This window comes from Halichoerus grypus, chromosome 14 (assembly GCF_964656455.1).
Source record: "Halichoerus grypus chromosome 14, mHalGry1.hap1.1, whole genome shotgun sequence".
In the NCBI taxonomy this organism is placed as follows: Eukaryota; Metazoa; Chordata; class Mammalia; order Carnivora; family Phocidae; genus Halichoerus; species Halichoerus grypus.
Window position 1 is genome coordinate 12,214,805 of NC_135725.1, and position 24,090 is coordinate 12,238,894.

General features: G+C 39.2%; 1 protein-coding gene across 1 annotated transcript in view; it reads left to right on the forward strand.

Moving 5' to 3' along the window:
- The window catches only part of CFAP95 (cilia and flagella associated protein 95), a 70,981-nt gene that overhangs the window by 12,220 nt on the left and 34,671 nt on the right, over positions 1 to 24,090 (forward strand). Inside the window, 3 exon segments of the mRNA XM_036117899.2 lie at positions 9,970 to 10,078; positions 20,925 to 21,043; positions 22,799 to 22,867. Of these exon segments, the coding sequence (XP_035973792.2) occupies positions 9,970 to 10,078; positions 20,925 to 21,043; positions 22,799 to 22,867 (297 nt within the window).

Below are 24,090 nucleotides of genomic sequence, written 5' to 3' on the forward strand. Positions count from 1 at the left end.
TAGTCACAGGTCAAAATTTCAAGATCTCCACATGTTATGCTATTGTCTCTCTACTAAGTCTAGCTGTAGACTAGCTGTAGCTCTATGTGATTCAGAAAACCATAAAGGAAAAGGACAAATTTTCTGTTCCCAATGTACAATGGTGGGACAGGGACAAGATAACTGTAATAAGCACCCTTGCTCAGAAATAAGGATGGAAGGGACAGACTGTCATTTGTCTACATTCTTAAATCCTGTCTAGTACACAGAGCCCTAAGCTGGTGTCAGGAATGTTCTTTTTTTTTTTTTTTTTAAAGATTTTATTTATTTGAGAAAGAGAGAGCACAAGCAGGGGGAGCAGCAGAGGGAGAGGGAGAAACAGATTCCTCACCCAGCAGGGAGCCGGACATGGGGCTCAATCCTAGGGCCCTGGGATCATTACCTGAGCCAAAGGCAGATGCCTAACCGACTGAGCCACCCAGGCGCCCCAGGAATGTTCTTTGTTAGACCCGCATTCTGAAGCAGCTTCCCTTTCCCATTGTTCTCTTTGTCCTTGGCTCTGCCCTGTGTGTGGTCTTTTCTATTATTCTTGACCACATCTGCAATGGATGTTATAGACTATGCCCTCCTGTGAACTGTTCGGCTTTCTCAGTTCATTTCCTAGTTCCAAAAGTTTGGGGGCCAAAGAATATTTTTTTAAAAGATTTATTTATTTTAAAGAGAGAGAGCACACGCTTGGGGGAGAGGGAGGAGCAGAAGGAGAGGAGAGAATCTAAAGCAGGCTCCCTGCTGCATGCGGAGCTCGAAGTTGGGGGGGGGTGCTCTATCCCACAACCCATGAGATCATGACCTGAACCAAACCAAGATTCGGATGCTTAACCAACTAAGCCACTCAGGGGCCTCCCAAAGAATATTTTAAATATTGAACAGTTAAAGGATTTTAAATTCAGACTCCTGGCTAACTTGGAAGAACAGTTTTTAAGAACTTCATAAGCTTATTTGTTTGAATTCAGTCAATTCCAACTGGTAATAACCTCACTCTTAATTCTTTCTAGACAAAGTTCTGCTTTATTTCTTTACTTTTTCTCCTATAATAAATACCTTGAATATCACTTTGAGACTGCTGTAGTTACAGAAATCAGAAACCCTGGGAATTTCTGTTTGACTATCTCCTTAGGCAGATGTTTGCTTGAATGCAGCTTAATTCATTGGGAGCTTCTAACAATGGGATGAACTTTGCTACAAGGCTCAGCTTTGATAGAACTTTGTCTCAAAAAGATCTGAGTTTTCTCTCGTACTGTTTGAGATCTAAAAGTTGCTCGATCTTCTAACATTTCAGGTCCCAAATTTTAGGACTCTCATTTCTCTTTACCTTCTTGTAAACCAGCCAATTTCCTGAATTTACCTCTCTCTGTTTTATAAATACATTGGCAAAAAACAATCGCAGTTCACACACGGAACTCATGAGCTTTCTCAATCTCTTTCTCGGTCTCACCAGGTACATGAGTTGACTCTTTACCTACTGTGGTCATGAAATGTTTTACCTTTCCAGCCTGCAATATCAGCTTCCTATTGTCTTTGCCTGGCCATATACTTTAGATTTTTGTTACAGTAGCATCCACCCCACTTCTGGTACTGATTTCTGCGTTAGAATAGGCTAAACTTAATGTGTGATAACAGTCCCCCAAATCTCAGGGGCTTAATACATAAAGGTTTATTTCCTGCTCACACAAAGTCATCTGTAAGTTTTTGGTGGAGAGGGGGCACTCTTCCACATAGATACTCTGGGATTCAGGCTGATTCAGGCTCTATCCTCTAGAAAGTCATTGACTGCTCTGGCAGGGGAAGAAAGAATTGAGAATTGGACAAAAGCTTTCACTGTCACAGAAAGGACACATCTTATTTCTGCTCATTTTTATTTTGTTATCCAGAACTAGTCAAATGGGGCGCCTGGGTGGCTCAGTCGTTAAGCGTCTGCCTTTGGCTCAGGTCGTGATCCCAGGGTTCTGGGATCCAGTCCCGCATTGGGCTCCCTGCTCTGCGGGAAGCCTGCTTCTCCCTCTCCCACTCCCCCTGCTTGTGTTCCCTCTTTCCCTCTCTCGCTGTGTTTCTCTCTGTCAAATAAATAAATAAAATCTTAAAAAAAAAAAAAAGAACTAGTCAAATGGCCCCACTAACTGCAAGAGAGCTGGGAATTTTAATCTCTTGTATTCCCAGGAAAGAAGGAGAAATTATATTGGTGAGCACAATGTCTATCACATATGGAAGACTTTCTTATAAAACTCACTCCTACGTGGATTCTAGGGCTAGATTTTTGTTCTTCTAGCCCTGAAGTCATTGTCCATGTGCAGTGTTGGCAAACACCTTGAAGGCATCAGCAGATTGGGTGTTTTGAAATTCTACTTAACCCTTTGGTTACAGGCTTTCATCCAAAAATTGACCTGGAAATTCCCCCACTGGATTTTCAGCTCTTAAATACTTTTAATGTGTTAGGATTTAAAAATGTATTTTATCTAGCATTTCCCATTGTTTTCAGTGAATTTATTTGCATAACCATGGAAATATAATTTGGCTGTCACTCCAAGAGTTCCCACCTCTGACCAATCTCATTAGTGAGATTTCTCCCTACAGCCTATTATCTTCACTTCTTCCACCTGTCTTTGACAAATTCTTTGGTTCCATTTGTCTTTGAATGGATCTTGGCTGCTTATGGGAGCCCTTGCACACGGTGTGGTCTGGGAATTACAACTTCTGACTTTGCCAAAAATTTAGTTGTCTTTTAATTGTTCCATTTCCTTTGTTACTTTTGAATGATTTCTAGGAAGACATGGGGAAAATGCTCATTTGTATAACTATGTTCATAATGGAAGAATATTTAAACTTTAGATTCTATTTATGAAGAACAGTTTGTTCATTTGTTTCTAATGTGAATGAAATGAATTGCTTTGAAACCAAAGAACCTTATAATACCTAGTCAATATGCCTTGCTCATGGGTTCACAGAAGTGTACATTAAAATGGGCCTTAAACTCATATAATACAATCTTTTGATGTTATTCTAGAATAGTTAATTCAAATTATTTAAACCAGTAATATTAAGACTATAGGGAAGGAGCTCATACAAGTAATCAGGTGTTTGCTTTTTGTTTTGCAGGGGGACAAAGTGGTCTTCGTGCCATTCATGAAAGATATACTATCAAGGTTTTCTGTGGACTACTGTAATTACTAATGTATAATACACTTAAAAAAACTCTGTCTGTCTTTAGTCTTACTCTTCTACCTCCCAGAGTGCCTTTGGCCAGTCAGTATAAGTTGATTCTGGAGGGGAGGATCAAAGAAACTCCGAGAAACATCCTAGGATTTTAAGATCATTGAGAACCAGTTGTTTAAACATGGACTAACAGAATTTCCTGATCCTGCTTTGACCAGGGCAGTCCTGGTTTTCACCACTCCCAGTGTACTTAGTACCTCATTTCCCTCTAAAAGTGTTCCAGGTGGATTGATCAATTACAGTGTCACCCTGTCTAATACATGTCCCTTCAGCTGTTTTCAAAGTCATGTGTTTGGCAGTTACTCAGACTGACAACATTTATTTAACATTTAAACAGTTTAGACACAGGCTCCCACTACTATATTCTTTTTTGTTTCCTCCCAATATTCTCCGTAGGGCCTCCTGTTTCTGAAGATTTTCTATTAAGAAAATCCATAATAATGATGGGTCTTATTTACATGCCACTCAATATATGTCCAGTGAAGAAAATGACTTCACTTATCTGCCTTCGTCAAATGGTTTTCTTTTGAGTGCAGTTTAGGCTTCAAATTCTGTGGTTTCAGGTTATAGATGCTCAAATCACAAAAAGCTTGAGACATTGAAAACCAAAGTCCCTCTTCATAAGTTTGAAATGTCACCAGTTCTCCCAAGGACATAAGATTTTCTTTATGACTCTGCAAATACATCTAGAAGTCTTCATTTGTCAGTTTGATGAATGTGCCACTAAAATAACATTACCTTGGCATGTAAATCATTTTCCCATGAAATCTTTAAAGAGCATTGTCAAATGTTTCTTTGTAGCCTTTGATTCTCTTGGTTTTATGCTTCTGAGGTGTCAGGAAATAAAGCTGACTCTCTGGGGTAATTTTCTTTTAAAGTTCTAGATAGCAGATGTTTATAAAACCTAATAGAAAAGGTATCTTTCTCTTCTTATATGGGTTAGATTTATATCGGAAAATACAATAACTGACAGAGTAGTTGTGAACTACATTAATAATTCTAAAATTTAAAATCAATATATTCTTCCATCTGGAGTCTTAACTAAACATTTTTAACATCTTTGAAATCCGCAAAGAAAATGTGTCTCTTGTCAAGTAACTAGAAGCTAGAAGGGCTGGGATTTTCATTGTTCTCATGTCAGATATTGCTCAGATTCACACCCCCACTGCAATCAGTGTTATGCATATGTATGTTGAGAGCTTTCCCATTCAGCAAGTAGATTTATAATTCCTCTGGAGACAAGTCTTTGTTGCAAAGGACTAGCATCTCTGTATGCATAATCACTCCTTCTTTATGTGTGCTTTTGCAGAGTGAGCTGGGATGCTCTTTATTTTTATGGACACATTTGAAAGCCTCTGCTTTCAACATTTATATTAAGGTGACAGTACCACAATGTAAGAACATTCAATCAATCAATCATTGAAGATTTAATGAGCATTTATAATGTGCTAGACTATGCTAGGCACTGAGATCACAAAGATGAATAAAGAATAATTCCTGTATCTAAGCTACTCCTAGTCTAATGAGAAGGCAGATTCATTAATGCATAATTATAAAGAAAAAAATGTGAAAGGTGGAGCAGAGATAAAGGTTTTGTTCAAAACCCCCACTTTTTTTCCCCCACGTAGATGTGGGACCACGGAAAGTGAGTGTAAACTTTAGTGTAACTTGAGTGTCGTGTCACTTGGTCCACAAGAGTGCAACTTGGTCTCCTTTCCTGCAAGGAGAATCCGTTGGCCTAACCCCACCCTGTCCTCCACTGGGAGCTGGACCACTCTGGTTTGGGGCAGCCTGAGGGGAGCTGCAGGTCCTTTCCTGAGAATGCTCTGAACTCGAATTTGTTTAGTTGTGCAACTCACTTTAGGATCGTATGTGTTTACTCAAGGGGGGCTTGCAGATCCAATTTGGAGTCATCCAACTCTTATGATAGGAAATCCAAGCTCCCAAAGGACCCCAGAAACAGACTGTGGTCTCTTGACAGGGCATTACTTGGGACTACATTAGGTCTGAAAAGATAGGAAGAACAGGATCTCAAGGGTTCAGGTGATTATATAGAGTTGGTGATGGGAAGTTACATACCGACTGCATATGTTGGGCATTTGTCCAGAATGGGACCTGCTCATGCTATCTTTAACCTACTAGATTGTATTGACCTTAATCCCCTCTGAAGCAGTCTAAGTGACATTTTTGAAAACAGGGTCATAGTTCTAAGCTCCTTTTCATACAGTTGGCAGCTCTGATCCTGTCCTGTCAGTCCTTTCCCCATTCCCAATTCTATTCATATTCATACCATCTCTTCCACAATAGGGTATAGAATGCAAGCTTCATCTCTTATAGTTGAGGTTGTCTTACATAAAGATTTCTTATATAGAGAAAGAGTCACAGCACTCAGCTCTGGCCTTGATGGAGCAAGGTCCTAAGCAGAAGCAAGGCTGCTTGTCAGGGAAGATTCTGGCACTGAAGGCAGGGAGCCCTGTGGACCCTTCTCCCAGCAAGAAGGTCAGGCAGTACCTGCATGCTTGACATGGAAGACATAGTTCTTCCTTCAGTCAGCAGCACGAAATACCTGTATTCAAGCATCTTTGACCTTGAACTGACTGCTGACCAGCTGCTGTCAAATTCATGTCTGGACAAATTAATATCTGCAGAAGCCAGCCAGTAGACTAGACCAGTACTGGTCAACAATGACCTTATTACTAATCCAAGGTGATAAGACTAACTGTGAAGACAATCTGGCAAGTTTTTTGTATAGCTAAATTATTTGGTTTAAAGGACTCTGAGATTGTTTTTCCTTATCTTTGGTGTTAGAGGTCTTCCTATTAAAGGCAGTAGATGATTTTTCATTTTTAATGTTTCTGTCAAAACAAAAGTTGGCAATTTTATGTTGGTTCTACAAATTGGGGGGGAATGTTTTGCTGCTCCATGAAACAGGTTTGGGAACCACTGATCTAAGAGTTTGGTATAACTGTTCCCTGGAGCTTTCTTAACCTTGACACTTTTGACATTTTGAGGCAGATATTTCTTTGTTATGGGTGGTGGGTTGTTCTGTGCATGGTAGGATGTTTAGTAACATCACTGGCCTCTACCCACTGGATACGAGTAACAACCCACCCCACCCTGATGCAACAACTAAAAATGTCTTCAGACATTGGCCAGTGTCTCAAGATGGGTTGGGGTGGATTTGGTGGGGGCTGTGCTCAAAATGTTTGAAAGTTACTGCTCCAGAGACATTGTAAATTTTATTTTATTATAATTTTTATTTTATTATTTTCTCATAATGAATTTCTCTTGCAATAAATGACAGGTTATGGCTGGTTGTATAGTGACCATTAATAAATGCAGGTAGCAAGGAGAACAAGGCTATATAAAGTATATATGTATTTATTTATATTTTACTTTATTATATATTATAATACCTTGATATATGTCTCATGAAGATGCTATAAGGTTTAATTGTCATTAACAAAGTATTGAAAAACACCCAACTAAAGCATATGGTAGATAGACATAGTATTAGTACACATAATAATATTTTGCATTTACATGTCACTTTTCACTTGAGACTCTCAATCCATTGATTCATTTGTTTCCTCAGTGTATGATTCTTGGTTCATCTCAGGGAAACTGAGGCACAAGCCAGTGTTCACCTGACATAATAAAATCAAGGAATTAATTAAGTCTGACATTTTCTTTATAATACCCTAATCACTTTTACTATATTTTTATACATACTAAACATGTATTTAGTATATAGTAAATATTTATTTTTTATATTTTATATTATATTTTATATACTTTATAATTTTTAAACATGTTTATTTCTCTTTGCTAGGCTGGCAGTCTCTTAGAAGTAGGGGCGAGTCTTCTTTAGCTGTGTATTTCTCAGAGCCTGCAGACTGTGGGCACAACATTTGTGGGCAACTGGCAGGCACTAGGGGATGCCAACTGTATTAGCTCAGTTCTCCACAGAAAGTCTTTCATTATAGATTCATGTTTTCAGTGCTGGACTTTTAGTACCGAGACTGCTCTAAGTAAAGGAACATATCTGCATCTTTTGTAATAATCTAGTTATAATACAATTTAATTTATGGTACATTCTGACTTTCATGGACACTAATTATCTTTGCCTTCATGGGCTCCTTCCTCCATTAAAAAAAGTTAAAAATGATCGTTTATAACTACACTGCTATAAAGATGGATACAATCAAAGATGGATTATATTCTTTTTTTGTTGATTAAAAAATAGTTAAAAGACACTCTCATGTTTTAAAACACTCTGTACCCTGGGCATTGTGCATGGTAGCTAGTGAAGAAATGAGCACTAGGATCACACATTCAAAGGTTGACTGTGCTTTTCCTCTTCATTCTTATGCTCCCAGGGAGATATTCTGGTTTTATTACCTCAGGGTGAAAGACCCAGCAGGCAACAAAAACACCAAATTCTTGGGTTTGGGGTTCAAAACCTTGGATCTTAGGATGACACCATAGATTTGGAAGAATAGATGAAGAGCTGGGCTATTCTGTCCCATGGTAGATGAAGAGTTCATGGACTGCAGATGGAGGGCACCAGAGAAGTTGAAAATGTGTGGGTTTGTCTGGGACCCCAAATTGGAAAGGTTAAGGCTTTAGAAATTCTCAAGCAGGTGGGACCTATCACTGCCTAGCCCTCCTTTCCTAGGGAAATGATTTTGGAGCTGTTGAACTGTGGGGCTTGTGTGTATCCCCCAAGCCCAGTGTGAGGGGGACATGAAATCTTCTTGAGGGGCCAGGCAAACAGCTCAGGGATGGCATCTGTTTTCCAGGAACTCTGGGTTCTTGGTGGCTCATGAAGGTTCTTGGTGGCTTAGATAATGGCACGCTTGTGGCAGAGTGCTAGTCTAAGCAAGAGTCTATGTGTCAGGACCAGAAGGGCATAGCAGAGATTTGCATGGATCCATAATGGAAGACCACAGGAGAATGAGGAGATTTCCACCGATGTCAGCAGGGAGAGATGATGACAACAAAGATGGATTCTTGGCATTGTGGCACCACAGAGGCCCTTGATCAAGAGTAGGAAGAGATCCAGAATTGACCAAGATTAAGGTTTTTTCATCTTAGTGATATGAGCACTTAGAAGAAATTAAGTACAATTATGGAAAAAATAAAGTTGCAATTCATGTACACCAGAATTTTTTAAAGCTGGATTAGTATTCATTATACATAGGTGTTTATGATACTTTACAGTATTTGAAGGACCTTCTGCTTTTATTTTTTTCACTTTGCAAAAATCTTATTGGTCTTATTTTTGTCTTCATTTTATACATGTGGAAATGGAAACACAGAAAGGTTAAGTGAGTTGCCCGAAGTCACACAGCTAGGACTTGAGCAATGACTCAAACCCATGGCCCCATTCACTCTATCATTACTGGTTCTTGATGTTGTTCAGTATTCCACCTAAGGACTAAAGTGAGACCTTCCTGTGAGGCTCTCGGAAAATGCTGATATGGTACCAAAATGCTTTTAGTGTTCTGCAATTTAATGCTCAGATGTGAGGAGGGCAGAGGGTTCACATGCCTGAGCTCTGCTGCTCCATCCGAGGCTCCCTTCCTATTGTGTTCTATGCAGTGTTCTGCTCTCATCTCAGAGGTGGAAAGGCAAGGGTGTACTTTGAATGCAGTGCAGGGTCCCAGCCCCAAAACAGTGGGATGAGGTGGAGGGTCAGGCCCTAAAGGGCCTCCTGACTTAGATTAGCATGCCCCATCCAGATGAGTGGATGCTGTTCTGCTTCCATGACCCTGTGCCCACATTGTAGAATTTTGTTTGTGTCTTTCACCAGAGTGTGAGCAATGAAGGCAAGGACTGCATCAGGCTTGGTCCCCCTTGCATCCCTGCCTGGCATGTAGTAGGTACTTAGAATATTGACTGAATGAATGGACAATTGGATGGATGGATGGATGGATGGATGAATTTTGGGCTACCTCAGTATCCCTTACACAATCCTAGCCCTGTACCCCTCAATAGCAAGGCCCCTTCTGAGGGATGTTTGGGTTCAGCTTCCTTTATCTTACCCAAGAAAGCTATGTAAAAATAGCTACTTCCGCTGCAGGCTGCTCCACCTCCTTCTTCCTCCCCTCCTCCCAAATCTCTCCTTTATTATCGTTTCTATCTACCCTTTTAGTCAAGGTATTTGGAATATTTTTCCCTCTTCCATCTACATGTTTTTTTCCAGCTTATGCTTAATTGTCAGCTTCCTTTAAACCCTCTTTAGAAACAGGAAGCACATGTTATAAATCCATATGAGCAGATACTTTGCTCTTTCTCATTTTGAAAAAAACCTTTTAATTAAAATTCATGGTAGAAAAAGTGCTAAAGTGGCAAGTTGCCTTTCTAATTTATTACCATGTCTTATTTTAGAATTTACTTTTGGTAACTAATCTACATTATTAAATAAGGTTCACTTCTTTGGAGTCACTGAGTAATTGCTGTGTTGGATAAGTATTGTTCTTATGATATTATTAGTTTTATCACATGTGCTAAGTTGTTTTTAGGAAGTAGCCTCAGCGTTACTTGAAAAGAGATGGAAAATACTTTATATATCCCACATCCAGTGAATTTATAATTAAAACAATGTCACAAATGCCATCAATTTTCATTGGATAATTTTATTAAAAATTTTAAATGCAATACGTGATTTAAAAAAAAAAGCTAAACCCCTTAACAGATTCTAATTTATTTTTCAAGGCACCATGACAGAGAAGCCTATCCAAAAGATTATGATATAGAGGGTCCTGAAAACATAAAAAAACTGTGTAATTCAACATATTGGCGACTTGGAACTGATGAACCCCCAGTAAGTAGTTGCTGCTGATTTCTTTAGATCTTGAATCTTCTTCCTAGTGAAACATGGAAAAATAAAGGGAGGAGCTCTTTGTTGGTGCCACCCCTCCATGCTGTGTTGGGTACTTAGGCAGGTGACTCAGTCACTGGATGCTTCAATGATGTTAGTAAAATGTGCACATGTCAGAAGGTTGTTGGAGAAATTAAATGAGATAAAGCAAATAAAGTGGTTGACTCAGTGCCTGGCACATAGCACATGCTCAAGATACCATCCATGCTGTTATGATGCTGTTGCTGCAGCCACAGCATTTTGTTCCATGACTCCTTTAATCTTCACAATAACCCTGTAACGTAGGTGGTATTATCTCTATTTTATAGAGGGGGAGAAACTCCTAGAGGTTAAGTGACTTAAAGTCCCCAGTTAGGGAGTTGAAGAGTGAGACTTTGAATTCATTTCTTTGATTTCAAGTCCTTGTATTTGTCGTAAGGCAGTAGAGTTGTGAGTTATTAAAACACGCTGGTATTATTCTCCTAACTTTTGTATGACCCAGTTCCAAAAGGAATATTCATTGCACGAGTACTTCCTGTTTGAAGTGTCATGAGTGGGTTACTCCTCGGCTATTTAGGTGCCTGCCCAATTGGTGTAAGGCAGGAGCTCACCTCTCCAGAGACCCCCAAATTTTATGTCCTACGGTGTCAAGAAATTTGGGCTAGTTGAAGACTCAGTTCGGCCTTATAGGATGACCTTGGGGTTGAAGAGCTGGTAATTTGACTAGGGCAGGTGCAAATGTGTTGAGAAGACTGGGTTTGTATCACACTCTGCCCCCAAAGGCAGGGCCATTTTGAAATAGGGCAAGCCAAGGAAGATCTATAATTCTATGTTGGACATGGGTCTAGAAGGTTCTCAGTTCTCCAGGGTGATGGGAATGAATTAGCTTAGCAGGGCTCATGCTTGTTTCTTCCTGCCTTTTATAGTTAACAATGGATAGAGAATAATAAGGATAGCCGGAAAAAATGGACATTTATTATAAAGATGCAGCTGCCTGGAAATGGAATCAAGGACACTTACAGGAACCAAGACATCTCTAAAGCAAGACATCCTCCCCCCTCCTCTCTCTCTCTCTCTTTCTCACACACACACACCAGTGTCTCATTGACATCCTGATTTTGTGCTGCTCAATGTCTTTTTGCCCTACAGCTCAAATCTCAAGGGCATTCTGATGGTTTCTTCAGTTTCCACATTGGCCTCTTGCCTCTACACCAGGCTGCCTTTTTGGTCACTAGCCAGCACATGGAGGGGTTCCCAAGTCTGATGCTCAGTTCTGTTGGTAGCCACTCGGCCCTGCCCCACCAAACCCAGCTTAGCCTTGCTTTCTTGAGCCATGGGGCTGTGTGGTCAGGACAAGAGCAAGTTAGGCAAAGCACACATTTCCTGGCATGCACTTAGCATCTTTGACTCTTAAAAAAACATTTATTTTTGATTGCCAAATGAAAATGTTCTTGGTCTCTGGGTTATAGGAGGAAGTTAGTTGAAGTGAACTATGAGATGTAGGAACCTCAAACTTTCATTCTGTGCATTATACATATTACAGCAGTCAAGCCTCAGGTCTAATAGAGGGTATAGAAATAAGATAATATTTGCCTTCTCCATGACTTTTGTTCATCGTCATTGAAATCTTGTCCTTATTGTTCCAGGTTTACAGATATATTAGATAGGAATGAAAATAGATCAAGGGGTCAACTATTTCTGACAAAATTGCTATTCTCATATCCTAATAGTAAGTTACATTTTTCTAGACTTTCTGTGTATAAAGCACTTGTTCACCCATCTTGTTTCTTGCCCTTCTCAACAAAGTTATAAAGTTGACAAGAAAGATTATTATTCCAGTTCTAAACCCAGACCCACTGATCTTAAATGATTCACCCAAGGTCCCAGGTATAAAAAAAATGGGGATACACAGAGACTTCATATTTTCATATGTCAGGTATGATGTTAGATGTAGCAGAAGGATGGTTGAGTTCTTCTTCTTGCCACAGAGTTTTGATAGAGACCTAAATACTAGAATACTAGTATTCTCAATAGTTGGTGAAAAACACACATCTTAAAGCAAGATGCAAGACCATCTAGGCAGGACCTGCTAAGATATTCTAAACTAGGTTAGGCCAGTATGAGTGATTATGTCCTTGAAGACTAGAGTTCAAGGATTTATTTCGTTGTGGGATGCATGTCCCTTCTTCCTCAGTTGAGAGGTGTTTCAAGGAAATAAGAGAGATTAATATGTGTATCCTGGAACTTAGAGGGCGTAGGGTCCAGGTGTCCGACACTTGTGAAACAGCAAGGCCCACCTGCTGCAGGATTCCATGCCTAAAGTAGCACCCAGCTGCGAAGGTGAGAAGTTTAAATCTAATACAGTTAGCAATTTTGATGATTTCACTGGACTGGAAAATTTCATAACTAAAATGAGATCCTTCTCAAGATTGAGGGGCCTAGAAAAGTTATGGGACTTGCGTAAAATTTCCATTAAGTGAAAGGAAAGAACTAGCCATCCATGTGGGAAGAGGCAGCTTGATTAAAATGAAGTTGCTTCATGATTGCATCCTACTGATGGGATAGGATCAATTCAATAAAATGGTTACATGAACAGTGCCTCATTTCATCCTCTGGACAACTCTTCAGGCTAGCACTCTAAGTGGCCACATTGTGTAAATGAAGAAACTGAGGCCAGGTGAAGCTCGATCACTTGTTCAAAGTCAAACAGCAAGAAAGTGTATTAAAAATTAAAATCTATTTTTACCCTCTGGTTCCAGAGTCTAAGATCTTAAATACTTCTCAAACTGTCTCTCGGAGTGCCAAGTGGTTCCACTCCCAGCCTAGTGGCCTTTTTACCCCCCAAACACTGCATCCTCCTTGCAGAAAATGAACCTGATTATTTTTTTTGCTCTGGCTTGGGCATGTGTTGGGGCATTGGTTTCTTATGTCTTATCTATAACCTCTGTCTTGTTCCCTGAATTATGTCCACACACATGCTAGCTAGCCCCATTCCCATCTGTTTCCTCTCCTACATGTCTTCTTAGCATTTTTGGATTTTTGCGGTAATGCTGCTGAGTGGTTGATTTTTTTGACCATCAGTATTTCTATTCCACTGTATGAAGTTCTCCTTGCCCTTAAATGCTGCTACTGGGGCTAATGTGAGCATTGTTTATTTGTAACAGGATTTTAAATAGGCCTTTCTTTGTCTTTATTTTGGCTGAGACTCCAAAAGGCCACAAACAAATCCATAGTCCCATGTGCCAAAGTGAAATATTAGGCCACTTAGGTGAGACCCTCGAAGATGGTGCCTGTAGGTCAGTACTCACATGAAGGATATAAGAGGATTGAAATCCAAGAAACCAAAAGAAGAGTTTGAGAGTAGAAACAGGGTTTTGGAAAAGGTGTACTGTGAATCTCATCTGCTTGGTGAAGGGTGCCTGGTGAAGTTATAGATATGAGGCGCTGGTGATCTTTCCAAAGCAGCAGAGCAGAAAGAGGGGAACTAGCTACATGTACATCATTGGTGAGACAAGGATAATTGAGTACTTAGGCCCAGAGGTGGCTTTTGGGGATCAGATGTAGAAGAGAAATATGACAAAGAGCCATTTTAGAACCTGCCCAAGAGCCTCTCATGTAGGGATGGGAGGGACGGTGACTGGATTCCCAGGGGCTGAGGCAGGACAGTTAAGTCCAGAAAATGCCATCCTGTGTCATGGAACATAACCACTGAATGTTTCCAGAAGTGATCTCAACATCTACAGAACATTCTAAAAAAGTCAGCTTTGAACATCCATCAGTGCCAGAGAGGGTCAGACATCAGACATGCCCAGAGGAAACCAAAACCAGAGTATACTTCTACCTTTCTTGCATTTGCCTCTCTCCTTCCTCGTATCCCACATCTTAAACCCTCAAGAAGCCAGAGGGAATTGAGGAGTAGGGAAGAAGTTTAAGGGGGACAATTGAGAAGAAGCCAACTGTGCCTGCTTTTCTCACTGAGGTATGCCAGGCCAAAGCTGACCTAAACTACAGGAATGAGTCTTTCATTTCAAATGAAGTTTTGGCTAGTACATGGTACTGGGGATTTTACTTACCTCAGTGAGACTTCTCTTGGGACAGAAGCAGCCAGAAGATATTTGTATTATATGAGAGTGGCCACACAGGTCCTGGCAATTGTCCTATATTTTATCAAGGAGCATAAAAAAGAATTCGCCTCTCCAAATGTCTATGGATGGGCAGTGATGGAGGAAGAACAGATTTGTTTTCTGATTGTACCTACTTACAAGTCCCACTTGTTCAGTGAGCTCGTTGCCCATTTGTATAAAAAAGAGCAGCCCATTCACATCATCCCTCCCTATCCCTTTTCCTTACTTTAGTTTCTTCATGGCATTTAAATCACTGGATATACTTAAGACTTCTTTAGTTGTTAATTGCATATGTCTCTTGACTGGAATACTAGCTCCATGAGAGAAGGGACTTTGGTTTGTTTTGTTCTCTGCTGTATCTCCAGTTCCAAGAATGGTGCCTGGTCCAGAGTGGGTCCTCAATAAATACTTGTGGAAGGAAGGAATGAAGGAAAGAAATAAGGAAAGAGACAAAGAAAGAAGAAAAGGCAAGAAGGAAGGAAGGGAAGAAAAAATGGAGGGAGGAAAGAAGGAAAAAGGACTATATTCCACAAATATATATTGAGGCCCTCTTATTTTGCTAAGTGCTGGGGTAAGAAACAATTCAAAACAAGGTCACTGTACATCAGGAACTCACAGGCTTGTGGGGAAAGTGCAGGTGTACAACCACAGTGACAAAGTGTATGATGGATGCTATGATAGGAAGAAGATCAAGATGTGGAGAGGGACACCTGAACTGAAATGGGTTGAGGAGAGGATCAGGGATGGTTTCCTAGTGGAGGTGGCCACAACGAAGCTCCTGAGCTGAATCTAAAGGAACCATTAGTTGGTGAAATCTGGAAACATACCAGGCAGGTTTCAGTGGTGCCATAATTGAATTCCTACCCCAGTGGTCCTGCCGGCTTCAGGAGAGCGCATAGGATGCAGTTTCCCAGACAAGCACTCGTTCAAGCCACTGACTTTCTCTGATTGTTTTATGAGTCTAAGCAATTTATGGGAAATAGTATTTTAAACTATAGCATTTTGTCTTGGTATTTTATTTAAACTTTATTCAGATGCTGCTTAACTATACCAGAGTGAGTCCCATGCAAACTAAAATGCTCAGGAGCTCTTCTCTCGTGGTTCCTTCATTTGTAAAGTCCCTCACCCAAGGATCCTCAGAACACTACCTCTGTCATGATCAGTATGTAAGACTGCTTTTGAGGAAGGAAACTTCCTCAAAACTGCTAATAATTAAGTACAGAGTACATTTGATGCTGTGTCATAGAAGGTGAGAACGTGTCAGACATAAAGGAACAAGGAAAACCATGGGTGATTTTACTAAACAGATTTTTCTTATACAGCTAATGGATCAGTGCCAAGGCATTTCTGGAACTAACAGGACAACGTGGTTGAGCAAATTAGGCTAATATTAGTATTAATAGCATTACAGTCATTTTGGACTTTAAAATGGTAAATAAATGAATAGTACAAAAGTGTGCTAACATTCTTTTTATGGATCGGTAAAGGATAGCCAAGCAAGTCTCAAATATGAGCTATTTTAGTGGATGAAAATATGACATTTAAAAATTAATGACCCTAAAATGGATATAAAGGGATATAATTATACCAGATCTCAGAAATTCAATTATCTTTTACTTAATTGGTTCAGGTATTTTTTTTTCTTTGATTGACATAGTAGAATAGTGTTTTGATCATAAGACTATACTTACAGATGCTTCTTGCATTCAGATCTAAGTACCTGAAAGAGGCATATGGATCAAATTTTTGTAGATGGAATAATTTTAAATGCCATTGGAGGAGAACCACTTAAGCCAGGAAAAAGGAAGATGTTTGGGGCGAGTGGGTGATGGAGTCAGGGTCTCCTCTTGCTTCAGGTTTCTCTCATCTCTGAGCTTGGAGTTGATGCCACTAGTTCCAGCATCCTCTCGTGGATCTACTTTGGATCGTCTTTTCCAACATCAGCACAAGTGCACCTGCCTCTTCTGTTCCAGGAATTCTGTATAAATTTAGGCCAACTGAGTGTACTTTCCATGTCTACTGATGCAGCTTTGGGTTTATTGATTCAAGTGCGTATCTGCTCTGTCATTTTTAGGGATCTGGGACAGGAATGAATGTAGGCGTCTGCCATTTTGATCCTGTCACTCTCCTTCATAATTCTTTTTCTATAGCAATAATCATGCCTCATTTAACTCTTAGAGAAACCAGATTTTAATTTTTCAGTATATCAGTTTGCCAAAGCATGTGCACTGTTATGTTGAACAAATGGCACTCAAAAGATGCAATCGCACACACACCTGTATTCTTTGTCTCCACTGTCTATTCACCCTACTTTGTGGAGTGAGTTCTTTTCTGTAACCCTGGATAAAATGTTATGCAGATTTTATAATTTTTATGGTCACTCTCTGATCATAACAAGTCTATTGGTCCCATTTCAGTAATTAAAGTATCTCATCAAAATGATGAATTTCATTTAAGGTGAAAGATTTTCTCTTCCTCCAGCTAGACTGCTCCAGGCCAGGGAAGTCTGTCTGTGTGGGGAGGGTTGGCTGATTTTCTAGTTCTTCACTTGCTCTGTTCTTTCCTTCCCTCAGATCACAAGACAACTAAAAGGCCCTCGTGTGATTATTCTACCAACATTCATTACTTAAGTGAGACTGTTTTTGTTTCGTTATCTGAGGTGATTTGTTTTGTTATCTGAGGTGATTATAAGAAAAGATAGAACAGGTAGTAAAAAAAAAGAATGAAATCATTTTTCTGATCATACCCCATGTGTCCCAGTTGTTCAAAATAATGATGGGGAGGGAGCCTCACTGATTCTCTGAGATCCTTTAAATAATCTCTGTATGGAACTACTACTGAGTTCTCCTAGACATGAAAATAGAGCCAGAATTTCCAAGAGCAAAACTGCTGAGAAATAAGAATCATCCCTTTTTAAAGATAAAGACTTTTTATGAAGTCTTGATATTGCTTGTTGATGATGATGACCTTTTGGCAATGGTACAAAAAAGCTACAATTGGTAGGGGAAGTGCTACTTAACAGGTAAAATAAAACTGAAGAACCATGAGAGACGATGGACTCTGAAAAACAAACTGAGGGTTCTAGAGGGGAGGGGGGTGGGAGGATGCGTTAGCCTGGTGATGGGTATTGAGGAGGGCACATTCTGCATGGAGCACTGGGTGTTATGCACAAACAATGAATCATGGAACACTATATCTAAAACTAATGATGTAATGTATGGGGATTAACATAACAATAAAAAAATGAAAAAAAAAACAGGTAAAATAAAACTCTTCAGATATGACTGAAGATCTAAGATGATAGATGCCAAGTTCTTTATTCCAAAGTGAGGTGCCAAATCTGTCACATAGAACATGCAAAGCATTTGGGCGGTAACTGATTCCAAGCCTCTTGGTCTCTCATCCACCTTGAAGATAAAAAAAAGAAAGAAAAGGTTGAAATTGAAGAGATCTGGCTGAGAGTATTTGGAATTTGGAGGAGTCCTTCAGAGAGAATGTATATGTTGAGTTCCAACCCTCCTTTCCCCATGGGATAAGCTACTTCCTGCTGTAGTATGGGGCCTTAGGGAATTTGAATAACTGTTACCCTGAAGTTGGGGACCTTGGTTGACTGAGGTCGGACTTATTCCTGAAGCAGCCTGTGGCATCACAGAGGGAACTTGACTTGGAAAGTATCTGCACTTCCTAAAGTATGGGTCAGAGGAGTCTGCTTTCTGGGGACCCTATAAGCAACATAAGAAAGAAATGTCAATTAGCGATCAACTAAAATGAATCTTTCCAAGAGAGATTCTTCTGGGGGTAAGTCATCCTCAGCAGAAGGAGTCTGGTTACCCTCAAATGTGGAACTTGAGGGGAAGTTATAAATGACTTTCTCTTTCCCTGTACCAGTTACCCAGTTAACAGTCACTATTCTACTACTGGGATTTCTTAAATGCCACACATATAGGAAGAGTTCATCTTGGAAGATTAGAAGTTGAGACTTTAAGAAAAATTGATACTCAGGAAAATGGGGAATAAGAATGATGTTATGAAGTGAACTTCCTAAACACACATTAGATATTTTTTATATTACCATTTGACTCAAGCTAGAACTTATTATGCAAATTTAATGGAAATTTTAGTGATTATCCGGCAAGTTTGTGCTGTGTTAATTTAGCAATCTCACATACCAAATTGCCAATCTCCAGTTTGTGATATATATATATATCACAAATATGACGAATGACTATATATATATATATATATATATATATATATATATATAGCCCAAAAGACTTTTAAACATACGCTAGTGCTTTTATAAATTATCCACCCTTATGTCAGGTTATGAACATTGCTAGACCAAAGTGATTTTTCACATTAAAATGGTGTAGGATTAGGTTTGCCCACATGCAACAGAAACCACAAATCAACAGTGGCTGTTCACATAAGGTTTTATTCTTTCATGTAAAAAGTCTGGATGATAGCAGGTCAGGACTGGTATGGAAGTTTGTCAGAAACCTACTCCTTCCAGCTTTATACCCTGCCATCCCTGTGCAGAGCCCAAGATGGCTGCCAGAAACCTGTCATTATGTCCACATTTCATGTAGGAGGAAAAGAAAAACAGAAGCGGGACCTTTCCTGGAGGTTGTATAAATTACTTCCATTTATGCCTCGTTGTTCAGAACCAGTCACTCATCATATTTAAATATAAAGGAAACTAGAATTGAACTTGCTGGGATGAGCACTGGGTGTTGTATGGAGTATTGAATCTCTATATTGTATACCTGAAACTAACATTACACTGTATGTTAACTAACTGGAATTTAAATAAAAACTTTAAACATTTAAAAAAAAATAAAGGAGACTAGAAAATGTAGTCTGAAACACCAGGTCCCTAGCTAAAATTTTGGGGTTCTAATACTGATAAAGATGGGAGGTCTCAAATTGAGGGACATTTGCCCCTGATACAGGAAATAGAGGTTAAGAATGGGTCCTGGAGACAGATGGCTTCTCTTTCATTCTTGGCTCCACCACTTAGTAGGTTGTAACTTTGATCAAGAGTCTGAAACTTTCCATGTCTTTATTTCCTCAGGTGTGAAGCGAGAATAGTAGAGTTTTCATGAGCATTTAATGTGAAGACATTTAGAATAGTGTCTAGCCATGTGCTGTTGTCATTACCATTATCCCCATGATTTACTGCAACTCACTAAACTCTAGTCAGTGGAGCCTCTGGAGTTTGTTTCCTACACTAGCCTGGCACTTCATAGATTTGGATTGATGAATGAATGGGTCAGGCTGCAACGTTTTGAATTGTGGAACTTCTACTTTCTCGCTGGTTTACCTGGGCCTTGCTTATTCTGTTTCAGCCTCAATTTTTCCTTCCTTAAAATGAAGATAAACTATGCCAAGTGTTTTTCCTTTCTCCCTCCAGATCTGCTTTCCCCCCGTCTCAACCCTGCTCTGTGCCACGGAGGCTGACCTTTATGGACAGCTTCAGTGATCTTCCTTGCCTTCTGGCTTTCTGTTGGGATTAGCCTGTGGAAGGCACTGACAGGTGCCTTTGGATCAATCTTACACATGAAAATGGTGCCTAGTAATTTTTTCCCAAAAGAAATGTCTTATTTTTTGTTAAAGTGTATAATATGAAGCTCAATACAGTGTCTCTTACCATTGACTTGTGAACCTGGGAATCTATGAGGAAGAGTAGTTGAGCAAAGGGTATAGGAGTCAAAGCTGGCAAATTGGGCTGGGTGGCTGGTGATTCAGGAGGTTGAAGTCTCAGAGAGCAGTGATCAGAGAAGCCAAAGATCTACAGAGCCATGGAGTAGACCAGGGAACCAGGGCCAGAGATTATAGTTAAAATTGCTTTGAGTAGGATCGTTTCCTAGTTATAGCAGAGCTTTATTATACCAACCTGAAGTAGACCAAAGGTGTTTGACTATAGCTATGATATTTTTCAGTTAAAGTCTCCAAATATCTAAACAGAGGTTTCTTTTTCTTTCCTTTTTTTTTTTTTTTTTAAAACAAAATCTGGTGGGATTAATGTGACTAGGGCTTCATTGGATGTCTTCAGGTTTGGAGAAAGTAATGGATTTTCTTGGTAGTGGTGAGTTCTGCTTCTCTTCTGTGAACCTCCACATTCATGATCTTCTAGAGTTTGGAATGGAAAAAAATATTGAGTCCTTAGCATCCATTGTTTGTAAGATTCCCTAAATGTTACTCATGATGCTTCTTCAGTTGGTTTGAGTACATCTTACAATTTGCAGGTCTTTCTCATAGTAATAAGTGCTTGATAATTTATTGAGTAATCCTCTGATGGAGAATGGATGATGGTGGCAGTGGTGCTGGTATCTGAGTCCAATGTGATTTACAAAGTGATTGCTACAAACATTTTCTTACTTAGGGAAATTAAAATATACTAACCTTGAGAAGAAAGTAGAAAGCACATAGAATTAGTATTTGGTTGAATGCATTTCATAGAAACAACTGATTTGATTTTTTATTTTCCAATAACACATAGTAAGGAATTGCCATTTTCACAGATTTACGATGAAATAGTTGAACTGCTATGAGATGGTACTTATTTTTTAATGTCAACAGCATCAATAATTAAAATCAGAATGTACTTCAAAAAATATTTTAGTAACTGACCGTTTTTGGCAACGTATGTGTTTTTCTTATATGTGGCTTCCATTTTTTTCCAGATTTGGATATCAGAAACACGTGAATAAATGGCACAAGTTTATTTAAACAGAGAATTGGCTAAAACAAAGAGAAAGGCTTTATTGAATGACGAGACAATGAGCTCTGGGATTACTGAAAGGTATTCTTACTACTTTGCTTTGCTTACAGAACATACACATGCAGGAAGGGACTTGTATGAGTAGCGAGGAGGTGTAGCGACCCCAGCTACACATTACAGGACCACATCAATCACAATGAACATATCTCAAGCTTCCATGCTTTCTGTTCATGCCATTCCCTCTGTCTGGAATTCCCTTTCCATCAGTTGTTTGCCAATCAGCATTACCCATTCTGGGTCCAGCTAAAATGTTACCTCCTCTATATGCATTTCTTTCTGGTCAGTGTTCTGACTATTTAGGTTTGAACACCAACTCCGCAATTTACTTGTGAAATAGTGTCTATAATCTTCAGCTTGTCAACCTATATAATGGGAATTATAAAAGTATCTACTTCATAGGTTGCTCTGAAGTTTAGGTGAAAAGAAGTATGAAATGTACATAGAAATATTGCCTGACAAGCAGTAAGAATTAGGGTAAGCCGTCATTGTCAGGATTAATTGCTCTTATATTCTTGCCCTCCGAGCATTTTGTTTAGCATGTTCTGTAAAATAGTTGGACTTACATTCTAGTTATTTATATGTATGTGTGTTTCCCCTGAGATAGTTCCTAGAGAGTAGGAACTGTTTCTTGTTCATATCTGTAGTCCTGCAGCTTGGCACAGTGTCTTTCCGTGGAAAAGTCTTTCCATTCATCTTGTTTTGTGTTGTAATTGTTGGAAAATGCAGTCAAAACAATGACAAAATGCTGAATTTTTCATTTACTTGTCATTTTATTTTGCAAAGTGAATGAAAGTTGCAAACATGAATAACCTTTAAGAAACTATCATAAAAATTCAGCCCCAGCTGTAACCACACATGCATTTGTAATAATTTTCTTCATGGTTATACAAGTTATAATTGGAGGGAGGATTCAGAAATTGACCAATCCCGTTAATAACTGGTGCTCCTGATATAACATTTTCTTTTCTTTCTTTCTTTTTTTTAAAGATTATTTATTTATTTATTTGGCAGAGAGAGAGATAGCAAGAGCAGGAACACAAGCAGGGGGAGTGGGAGAGGGAGAAGCAGGCTTCCCGCCGAGCAGGGAGGCCGATGCGGGGCTCGATCCCAGGACCCTGGGATCATGACCTGAGCTGAAGGCAGACGCTTAAGGACTGAGCCACCCAGGCGCCCCCCCACCCCGCCCTGATATAGCATTTTCTCAAGTAAATCAGTTTCTGACTACTCGCACCGTCATGGTTATTCTTGCTTACATAATCAACAGTTGAAGCAGGTGCTTGACTTGTTATTGCTTGAGCAAGTTGAACTGTACCCACCTCCAGCTGGTAACCTCGTTCTCACAGGAGCTTCTGTTGACCTACTTTCCCCCCATATTTAACAGGTATATCTTCAATTATAGGTACTATCAATTTTATTCTATAATTATTAATATAAAACAACAAGCCATTTCTCAATGCCAAGCACCATTATTTGTTTGATCAGTCCTACCTAAAGCCATATTTTTACTATTATCACTCCCTGTCTTAGCAGCCTGAATAACTAGATTATTAGTCAACTGCAATCTAAATAGTACTTTCTTTGTACGGAACTGCTGAGTCACTATATTGTACACCTGAAACTGATATAACACTATGTTAACTACACTGGTGTTAAAATAAAAAATGAAAAATAAAAAAAAGGATAAAAAAATTCAGCCCCAAATTAGTTTTATATGGCTTTGAAAGTTTATAAATGTCAGTCTGACATGTTTTCTAAAAATTATTGTCTTGTTTCCAGGGACACTGGATTACCTGCTACAGGCTTCGGAGCTCTCTTTACTAGACACCCACCAGATCGGCATAAAATGTTAGTAGGCCCTAAACTGCTGCAGATTGCACAAAACATTTCTTAGTTAATCAAGAGGTTTGTTTGTGGAGGTGAGAGGGTGAGGGGCATACCAAGATCAACAAAATACCCTTTACAAGGCATTTTATAGACTCCTTTCTTTTAACAAAAAGTTTTTTCCCCATCCTTATACAAGCACTAATAATATCATCAATCTTCATTATTCAAGATTCCATATTTGCAAATTCTCCTACTTGCTGAAATTTATTTGTAACCCCCAAATCAGTATTTAGGGTGAGTCATTCATGGATACACATAGAGTGGTGAAAAATTTGAGCCACCCGATGTGCACATTTCCAGCTGAGGTGGAACAAAGCACGGCTCTGCCTTCTCATTTCAGCTCTCATACTGTACATGAGTGTCCTTTTCATGGTCTATTTAGTGCCATGATTTTTGTATTCTTTTGGGTGCTTTTTGTTGATGATTTTGCTGTTTGAAATGGCTTGCGAGTATAATGTTAAAGCACTGTCTAATGTCCCAAGCACAAGAAGACTGTGATGTGACTTACAGAGAAAATACGTTAGATAAGCTTACTTCCGGCATGAGTTATATGCTGTTGGCTATGTTCATTGTTAATGAATAACAATATATATTAAAATGTCTTTAAACAGAAGCATGCATAAAACCATATGATGTACTGATTGTTTGATGAAAATGTTGTGAGCAGAGGCTTTCAGGAACCTAATCCCGTGTTTCCCCTAAGAGCAATGGTTCAGTATTTGCTAATTCAGTGTTTGCAGCAACTTTATAGAACATTACTATGAATAATGAGAGTTGACTGTAGAGCAGGAAACTGCTATTTTTTACTGATAAAAGAAATATATTTATTTTGGAGCAGCATGACTTGTTACCATACAAAAGAAATTTGTCTTCCACTCATCTTTCTAAAGAAGACAAACTTTCATAATTTCTGTAATGATATATAGATAAGTGATATGGAAATATAGGTACTTACAAGCATGATAAAATTCTAAGTAATGGGTTGTGCACTATGTAGATATAGATGCATGTCATCATTACCAGAAATGTGGATGTTTTGCTTCCTTTGAGAAATGTCTGGCATTAGAACTAAGCTACTTTGCAGTCTCCTTGGGGTCGGGGTGGGAAGTGTCTTAAATGAAAATGCCCCACCCCATCTCACAGTCACTAGTAATTCTGGCCAGATGTTCTAACAGTGCAGGTCC